General features: G+C 43.9%; 1 protein-coding gene across 1 annotated transcript; it reads left to right on the top strand.

Annotated features, from left to right (window-relative positions):
* Positions 1–385: 385 nt before the first annotated feature.
* LOC126388980 (non-histone chromosomal protein HMG-14A-like) lies at positions 386–3,704 on the top strand. The gene is made up of 6 exons (XM_050042389.1): positions 386–541; positions 1,501–1,533; positions 1,720–1,749; positions 2,440–2,487; positions 2,597–2,716; positions 2,803–3,704. The coding sequence occupies exons 1-6, from the start codon at positions 527–529 to the stop codon at positions 2,848–2,850; spliced, it is 294 nt and encodes a 97-aa protein (XP_049898346.1). The 5' UTR covers positions 386–526; the 3' UTR covers positions 2,851–3,704.
* The last annotated feature ends 6,277 nt before the right edge of the window (positions 3,705–9,981 follow it).

Raw genomic sequence — 9,981 nt, 5'->3', positions numbered from 1 at the left:
AGGAGTGGGCGCCATATTGGACTCAAACACGAAGTGAATTTATGGTGAAATTTCTGCTCGCTGGCCGTTGCAGATGTGGGCACTGCTTTGCACGGCTCTACAGTGGGGCATGTTGGCCGCCGCCGGGGCCTGTATAACGGTACACGGCGGCCCGCCGCGCGATCCCTTTCTCGCCGTAATGAAACACACTTGTGTGGAGGCAACATGTCCTCGAAGGCAATCCTTTCATTCTTGCAGGCTTCCTCCCATCTCTCCCTGCAAGAAGCCATTCGCGCAGACCTCAGAACATCACCGGCTCCAAAATTCCAAGTGTTCTGCAGCCCCGAATGGCGTCACCTGATTGGCCGAGAGCCTATCAATCATGCCTTTAGCCGCACCCCTCCCCCCATTCAACCACTCGCCTCTCTGTTCCAGTGTGTTTACTACACTGCCGAGCATAAGGGAGACACTCGTCTTCACATGCACTGAACCCACTAAGAAAAACAGTTTTTAGTTGTATTTGTAAGAAAACCTCCAAGAGATCAACATGCCCAAGAGAAAGGTACGTATTCTCAAAATAATAAAAATAGTTTGAGGGGGATAGCAGCTATTAATGCATTGCAAACGATTGTGAAGACATCCCTCTGAGACATTACTTAATTATAACATAACGGATAATCGTTATTTGTCGCTGGGAATTTTTGCCTATTTTCTGTATATAATGTACATTTTTTATGCGTCAGAATTAATATTTTCCCGCTCGGACACGGCCTTTAAAACGCGATTTCTTGTCAGAGCCGCTGTCCTTTGGGGAGTCAGAAGTCTCTCTCGGTCTCCATGCAGTTAAAGCACAAGCAGCAGCCATGCTTTGCAGCTCTTGTCCACCTTCGTCGCCGACCTACCGAGAACAAACGCTTCACTTATCGCGGTTTCGCCACCAAACCGGCCAAAAGTGCCACCAGAAAATGCTTTAGTGCCTTTACTTTGCATTTTGGCCGCAAAAACAAACACTCGCCGTCGCGTTTCGATAAAATTGTATATTTTCTCTCTTTGTTCATAGTCCCAAATGGCTGCGATGGCGTGGCTCTGCCGCCAGGTGGCGCGCGTGAGCCTTAAGCAGGTCCCTCCCCCCTCTCAGAGACTCCCGCGCCAGCTTTCAAATCTGAGCTTCATGCATTGAATGAGAGAAAGAGACGGGGGAGTGAAAGGGAAAAGCAGGGCTTGGGCCCTCAAAATATGGCTCCAGAGGCCCACATGGCTGAGCTCTCACAGCCCAGTACTAAAATCATGCATTACCACTACATTTCTGGGCTGAAATCCTTTAAAATGACCTGTATTTGAAATAAAATTTTATATTTGCATGAAACCAAAAAGTTTTCTCATCAGGTCTGTAATTATTTGTAATATGCGCATGAGGCATTTAACAATAGTTCCTTGTGAATATAAACACAGTTTAAAGCAGTAATGCCATTTTAATTTTTTTTTCTTCTGATTTTAACCTGCTGTATTTGTATTTTTCAGAACGCATCAGCAACAGGAGACGAAAGGGATGAGGTAAGAGGGGTGCACGTTAAATAACATCTCACACATGTGATTAAAATTAAAATTACATTAGCATGAGGAACATGTGAGGGAATTATCAGGAAGCAAGTGCTGGTATTGAATTCGAGGGTGTGTTTCCTGCATACAGTCCAAATTGAAATAAAAGCCCTTTTGATAACAGTCTTTGTTCTGTTTCAGCCCCAGAGGAGATCAGCTCGGTTATCAGCGGTAAGAAGACGCATACAAACACAACCAGCGAATTTACATGAACAAATACAGTTAAAAAACAAGTTAAATGTGGTAGAACGCTTAAAAGTAGTTGCACACATAAATAAAGCAAAATTTTGCCTTTAGAGAAGCAAAAATTATATAAAAATAAGGTTTCTTTTTATTAAACACTTAAATTTGATTCCTAGGAGTATTGAACTTCAAAAAATGTTAATTTTACATAATTAAGTTGAGGAATTAGTTAAGATTGTGCACATGGTGCATTAGGCAGTAATTAAGTTGTCAGAAGTACATTAAAACTAATATAATATTCATTATACATGATTTAGGAAGGTTTTTGCTTGTAAAAAGTGCAGGGCCCTTACAATACATACTTTATATCAAAAGTGGGCACAGTAGAGTGCATCAGATTTATTTTCTTACAGTATAATGTCTAAATTCCTTCATAAACCCAGCTAGGAGCAATCATATTAATGTAATAACACCTCAGACAGTGTCTGTATTAAAATAAGTTTAATTGTAGAGAAAATTTTACATCTTGACTCATTGTCAGGGATTTAAAATGTGTCATGGGAGCCAAAGTTGTCTAGTACCTTGAGAATAACTAGAACAATGGCAAATTAGCAAACAAAGCACTAACAGACAGTTTGTGTAGCTGTTTCTTGATCTCTTTCCCTCTCTCCATCACAGAGACCGGCCCCACCCAAGCCGGAACCAAAGGTCAAGAAGGCAGCAAAGGTAAGAGGCGCTCGCCTTGATTCTGACCGAACATGCAACATAAAGCAGAAGACACAGGTTGTGTGTGTGAAAGAGAGCGTGCTAACAGCCTGTCTTGTGGCCCCTACAGAAAGAAAAGGCTGTGAACGACAAGAAGGAGGACAAGAAGACCAAGAAGGCAAAGGAGAACGCAGAGGCGGAGGCAAACGAGGAAAACCACTCTGAGAACGGAGAGGCCAAGACCAACGAGGTGGGTAGACTTTTAGACGTACGTGCACAACTTTGACTTAAAAAGGCACAAAGTTTTGACCTTGACTTGTCTGCTGTGTCCCACAGGTGGAGGCAGCCCCCGAGGAGGCCAAGGAGGAGGCCAAGTCCGAGTAGCACCACTGCCCAAGCTTCCTCCTCCTCTACAATCCCCCCTTCCCCTCCTGAACCCCAAGCCAGCCAGCCAGCCCCCCCAAGTCTCTCACATGGTTTCCCTCCAAGGCGTATTGTTAACAGAGGAATATTTTTATCAATGATTTTATAAGTATCCGTACAGATTTTTAGCACAAAACGCAAAGCTGATTATGGAGCGCCTTGCAGATTTGCAGTGGTCATATCAAGTGTCTGCAAGCAAGATGAACACACTAAAATCTTTTTTAAATGGCATTTCATGATTGTTGAAGGCTTGTTTGGTGTAGAAAGTGCGTCCCTTGCCGGATTGGCTATGTTGTGAGTTGTGTATTCCTGTGTTTTTCCTCCTTCCCCCGCTCTCCCTTCCTCCTCCTCCTCCCCTCTTCTTCCTCCACAGATTAGACCTTCCTCCCCCTTACAGTTCAGCCTTTATCCATGTTTTATTAACGGTTCAGCCATGTTAATGTGGGTGATTCTTTTAGACCTCTAAATGTGCAGTGAGTTCCCTTTGCTTCTGTCTCTTGTTTTTTTTTTTTTTTTCATTGAAATCGTGTTTAAAAAAAAAAAAAAGCGTGTTGAAGCGTGTTGTCCATAAGAAAGAGGAAGACGAACATGTGAAACATTCCGGGAACAGCGATGGCCTCCGACCTGTCTCCTCGACGGCCCTGCGTGTGAAACAGCTCCTGCTCCATCCACGCTGTCATGTCAGCTTTTCTAAACACTCTGGTTTTTTTAAACGGTCGAATTTGGAAACCCTCTCTGACAAATGCAGGTGTCTGGTCCCTCTCTTATGTTCTGAAATTCTCTTAATAAAAACAAGTCCTGGGAATTTTCCTCGATATCATGCGTCTGGAGTTTGTTTCTTTGAGACATAGAGAGCGATGGAAGTTTTAGGTTCCACATCACCACACCATAAGAGCCAATGAATGAAAGTAAAAAGGGATTTGTGGCCTTAGTTAGCGTGGATCTTTAACTGAAGTCAACCTTGGTAATGGCTCAGGGTGCTTAGCTTTAACATCCAGTGCTCTTTTTGTAGGTAATGCAATCATATATCATCAGGAAACGAAAATATAAAGCTGTTTTGTAGCCTCAAGACCTGTATTCAGCCTAGTTTGAATGCAGTTTTCTTTATAAATCACCTGTTTCAGTGTCTAGCCATAAAGAAAGATGTAAAATCAGACCTTTGATGCACAGGTTGCATCCGTTTTAATGCACCCAAGACATAAAACAGGCCTGAGGCAGCCGCAGTGACCTCTGACTAAATGAAACATGCCTGTAATGTAATTTCACTGTAGACAAATCCAACCTGTCCTTTGAGGCTGCTGCTGCTGCTGCTGCTGCAGGATACCGATTCTCAACGGAGGCATTTGCTTTGTCAAATTAAACAGCGGAAGTTTGCTGATCCTCCATACTGCAGGTGGGTACTTGTCAGCTGGGGATTTAAACCAACAGGATTTACTTCACAGATCTGTAGCTGCAGATCCTCAGGGAGGTCAGGTCAGCAGAAGGTCAGTTGGGACACTATTATAAGATTTCCAGATAAGGACAGTGAGTCTTACATTTAATCTCCATTCTTTGTCCTTTAAGAATGATTCAGTCTTGTTGTGAATCATTGAAATGCCCAAATAGAGGACATCATACCCAACAACTGAATAAAAACCCTCCTGAAGCCTGTACCTTGCATGCCCGTCTTGTAGCCATCACAAGACAGAAGGAAGTTACAGAACAGAGGCCTACACCCACTGAAGGGGCAGACAGTGTCTATCCACCCCACGTCTTTATTCCCCTTCAGGCATCACACATTCAGATTTAACTCTACATGAACTCGAGCGTGAGTGCTGTGACCCACATTCACCTCACACAAAATATCACCGATTTATTCAAGAGCATCGCACAAAGAGGGCTCCATATTTAGTGTATGCATACACAGCTGCATGCATTAGTTCATGTTAAAAGCCTGGCAGGAGCAGGCATAAGGAAATGCAAGTAGTCTATTAAGCAAAGACAGTTTGAAAGGGGGGACTTTTTGTGGGCTTTTGTGTGTGTGTGCACTTGCCTCCAGCATTGACAGTGTGTGACTGCGTTTGCCATGTGCTCTGAAGCACAAACCTCACTGGGTGTGCGTCAAAACATGTAAGTGAACTGTTTTTTATTATATAGTGCAAACGTTTTGCAATTCCCCTTTATATAAAAAAAGATTCAGTAATATTTGATTATGTGCAGCTGGCTGCAGCAGGCCTTCTGTCTTAAAGACGGGCGCTTGTGGGTTTTTATTTAACCTTGAATCACTGCCGGCATTTTGCACAGAATATGGCGCTATGTTGGCTTTCCTCTGCTATTTTGTGCAGCGGTTGCAGCCCCTCTGACCTGCATTGTCATGGCCGAGCAACGGGCTCCATTTTGTCGATATTTTTGTTGTGTGCAGAGCGTTATTGCACCGCGCCGCCACTAGATGGCAGCCTTGTCTTATATTTCCTCCTGCAGACACACACACAGGCGCTGTGCTCATGGCAGCCTGTCGAGCTTTGATTAACCTCACATTTTATTAACTGATACATTAAAAGTGTTATTATTTTTCCCGAGGCAAATTACAGAGAATCAATGAATAATAGCAGAAAGATCACAGGGATCATAATACAAAGGAGCTTCAAAAGTGGATCCCTCCCGGCTTAAAAAAAAAGAAATCCAATTTCCTTTTTTTTATTCACGTACTTTCTTTTAATCCTCTGTCAGCATCAACCTGTATTCAGCCAGACGGTTCAATTAAGAGCAAATTTTCAAACCCAGGGTATGCATTCAGCATCCTCTGAGTGAGATCTATTGATGGAGTGCAGTGATGTGATGGGGAAACTAAAGGAAGCACATTATGGGAAGTTTCTGATCTCGGTGGTCTCTCTCTCTTTCATCTTGTGATTTTCCTCCTCTCCTGCACCTTCATTGATCCGTCCATTCATCCTGTCTCCTGTGATCAGCCCTCTAGACTCTTTAACGGCTTTGATACTGAGATGCAGACACACACACGCACACACGCGCAGACATACAGTCCTCTCCCCTGAGGCATTTTGACATCAAAGAGCTAATTACTCCAATATTATTTTATCTCTCGTCTGTGCATGCATGCTGCCTGGTCTGTCTGAACTGAATGTTTGTCTGCCTGCTTAACTGTCTGTCTGACCATCTGCCAGTCTGCACCTCATCCCCTTTTCACTGTCTAGTAATCACAAGGGAGTTGTGCGCCCCAGCCCCTAAGCACCCACCCACCCCCTCGGGTGTGCACTCTCATTCTGTCCTCTCTAACTCTCTGATGGGTTATGATATGTTGACTAAAATAGCCCCTTTTCCCTTTTTAAACATGCGCATATCCTATTCTGTCATCCCACGCATTTGTAGCCGCTGTCTCCTCCCCGCACTCATCCATTCACATCCACTGTCCACATCGCTCTGCTCAGGGTCTCGCACGCATGCAGGGCGGAGAGAATGAGTGTGTGAGCGACCGTGCGTGTTTTTGCACACACACACACCCTCCCATGCGCGTTGGTGGTGTGTAGTACGAAGTGGCGGGGTGGGGGTGGGGATTCTCTGCGTAAAAGATGAGGATGACCTTTTACGAGGAAGTGATTTAAATGATGTCCTGTCGTCACCAGGGATACCGGTGTGTGAATGTGGATGAGCGTTTGTTGTGGAAAGCACGTCACACCAGGCACATGCTTACACACACACACACACACACACACACATCAGAGAGAGTGAGAGATAGTTGCCAACAGGTACATATTCACATTTTGCGTAGAAACAGCCTGAGTCAAATGTCCTCCCTGCAGACCGGACCTTAGTGATGCTTGAAATGAACAGATGTTTAGTGGCAAGGTTCTCTGCTGTGCTACTCTGAGAGGATGTTGCTGTCTGGCTGTCTTAAATTGTTTGTGTTCAACTGTCTTGTTTATCTGCGAGGCTGGCTGCACCCTACGGGGGTGGGATGTACAAGAGCGAGTGAATGGGAAGAGGCAGGGTGAGAAGGAGAGGAAGAGAAAGTACCGGGAGGTGAGGAAGGAGAGAGGGGGGTGCTGGGAGGGGGGGCGGGGATGCAGGGGGAGAAGAGCTGGATGCAGATGGGGATCTATTCTCTCCGCGCACGCAGACAAGATGGAAATGAGTGGGCGTCTGTGACGTCAATCAGTGTAGACACACACACACACACACACACACACACACACACACACACACACACACACACACACAGTGAGACACTCCCCTCCTCTTCCAGTCCCATGCTAATACATGCTTCACTGCAAACAGCAGCAATGCCATGGACCACAGGCATAAACATCAGCGCACACACAAACACCACCACCAAATGCAAACATGAGCATACACACACACAGACACGCAGATCTGAGTTTCATGTCTAACCAGGCTGATGATGTCAGGCTCATTCATAGTAAAAAAGAAAAAAGAAAGAAATAAAGAAAAGAAAAGAAACTGTGCTTGAGTCATGGTAAGAAGATAACGTCAGTCTTAAACGTTTTCATCCACAGGTCAACATGTAGCTCATTCATAAAACTAAGGGCCAAAGAATCAGAAGAATCAATGGTTATTGTACATGTATAACCCCAAATGATGGAGGATGTACTAAGAGTACTTTACTGCCACTAAAAGTACCCAATGTATTGTCATAGAACAGTTGGTATGATATCCTACAAATTTGTGCCTCACCACAGCAGCCTAAAGCACCAACACCACAGTGTAAAACTACTCAATTACAAGTAAAAGTCCTGCATTCAAATCATACTTAAGTTTTTTAGTTAAAAAAAAGTAAAAGTACTTGCTCTGCAGAAAATGTCCCTTTTTATAGGTTATTTCTATACGATACTATTAGTACATACTGCTGCAATATATATTTGGGGGGTTGTGAGATGATGAATAGGGTAGGAAAGAAGAACTGCACAAATCTGTAACAGTATTTCCATTTCTCTAGTCTTTTCTCTTTTTCTTTATGAAATGTCAGATCATTTGACCTCTTCTGGCCTCCAACAGTTGAGGAGGCAAGAAGCTGTCTGGGAAGTTTAGAGAGGAAGTCTCTATTTTTAGTGGTACTGCTAAGAACTCATAGGTATGTTCGATGTGACAAAGAGCCCTCAGACTAACGAGTCACTGCAGCTATCAGTTAGACGCAGTGCAGCATAAATACTCCCTCTGAAGCGTAGTGAGTAGACATATAAGGTAGTAGAAATATACTCAGATATAAGGACCTCAAAATTGTACTTTGTTACGGTATTGAGTAAATGTACTTTGGCAATATTCCCCACTGTTAACCCATCTAAGATTAAAAGCAACAACAACAAGAATGGTCAAATATCAAAGCAGCGGAAACCGAGATATTCTGACTTTTAGTTTATAGTATGGCAACCCGTTTGAATTCCCTGGGCATCAAATATGGCAGCTTTGTTAGAGGCCATCAGCGTTTGATTTTGAGACACAAAGTATCCTTTAGCACAGTGGTACTCAACTTGGCAGCCAAGGGATCAAGATTTGGCACTATCTTTTAAAATAAGGTGTATTTTTTAGAAAGTCGATATGTTTGCAAGTCACTTGCGGTCCATTCAGAATGGACCACGACCCACCAGTTGGGAACCACTGCTTTGGCATCTGTATGAGAAGTACCGGGCTTTCAGAGAACTCCAGCGTAAACCCATCCACGGCAATGATTTAAAACAAAGAGCAAGAAAGTCCGAGTTGGGCAAGAGGAAGGAGTGGGTCCTCAAACATAGGACTTTCACCTAAGAGACTGGTGAGGCATGTTGAGTTTTTTGTAACTACCTTAGAAATATCACGACATGTGTGTCATGTGGTATAGTCGTTGACTTAAGTGAAGCAACAAACATACTTATTTTAACCGAAACCATCATATTTTTTAAAACCAAACCAAGTAATTTTGTTGCCTAAACCTTAAAGGGATAGTGCACCCAAAAATAAAAATTCAGCCATTATCTACTCACCCTCATGCCGAGGGAGGCTCTGGTGAAATTTTAGAGTCCTCACAACACTTGTGGAGATCCGAGGGGGGAGTGGGTAGCAGCACAACTGCACACCTAATGGCTGACGGCGCCCCAGATTAAAACGTCCAAGAGCACAGAATTGAAACCACAAAATATCTCCATACTCCTCGTCCGTAGTGATCCAAGTGTCCTGAAGCCCTGACATAAAAAGTTGTTTGGAAAAACGTCATTTGAACTCTTTTTTTAGCCTCATTGTAGCCTGCAGCTCTAACTGCCTCTCTGTGGACTGCACGCACTCGTGAGCGTGGTCCACAGAGGCCAGCAAAAGCACGTGAACACACATGAAGGCGGTGCCTATGTCTCACGGTCTTGCGCAAGCGCACACACGTCAGCGCAGTGTAATGGTGGTAATGGCTGAATTTTCATTTTTGGGTGCACTATCCCTTTAAGTACCTAAAACCTATGTTTCTTAAGCTTATGTAACGAGCAGCAACTGACACGCCGTCCCTGAGTGTCCAAAACTGATAATAGAGGGGTAACTGGAGGATCATAGTGTCAAGTGTAAGGCCACTGACAAAGCTGCGTATATAATGAGTCGGGAGTAAGAAGGTGTTGCGTTTGCTTTAAGCACCAGTAACACTAGAGCTTACATTCCCCATGATGCAACTGGATAACACCTTTAAGTATAACCTATCTAATACCAATGTCTTTCAAACTTCACAACTTAAATTTGTCAGGCAGGCTTTCTGTCAAAAATTTGAAGTCTCAAGCTCCTCTGATGACATCAATATGACATCATCAGGATTACTCTCTGCAAGCTCCTCTACAGCCACTAAATAAAGAGTCCAAGTGTCTTTAAAGGCTCAGTTATTCTTCTCATGACAAATAAGCCAATGTTCATGTGCCCAATTGGTACGATGCCCATTTGAAACAGCAACCGTCACTACATTTGAAGGTCTTGTGAAGCTTTATGCAGAAAGTGGCACATGGGCTGCAGTGTGAGGTAAAATAATTGGTTAACGTTGACACCAGCCAGCTGCACGTACAGCTGTGCTGCCTCAGTAAATTGTGCCCCTCGCTGTATTGTAAATCTGCCTTTCTGTCCGCCTGATTGATCACT

Source organism: Epinephelus moara, chromosome 4, assembly GCF_006386435.1.
Source record: "Epinephelus moara isolate mb chromosome 4, YSFRI_EMoa_1.0, whole genome shotgun sequence".
NCBI classification, from domain to species: domain Eukaryota; kingdom Metazoa; phylum Chordata; class Actinopteri; order Perciformes; family Serranidae; genus Epinephelus; species Epinephelus moara.
This window is presented reverse-complemented; position numbering and strand designations above follow the sequence as displayed.

Bases quoted from the DNA above. Each gene is read 5' to 3' on its own strand.
- LOC126388980 (XM_050042389.1), top strand. The intron at 2,488-2,596 runs GTAAGAGGCGCT...TGGCCCCTACAG, and splicing joins AGGTCAAGAAGGCAGCAAAG to AAAGAAAAGGCTGTGAACGA. The intron at 2,717-2,802 runs GTGGGTAGACTT...TGTGTCCCACAG, and splicing joins GAGAGGCCAAGACCAACGAG to GTGGAGGCAGCCCCCGAGGA.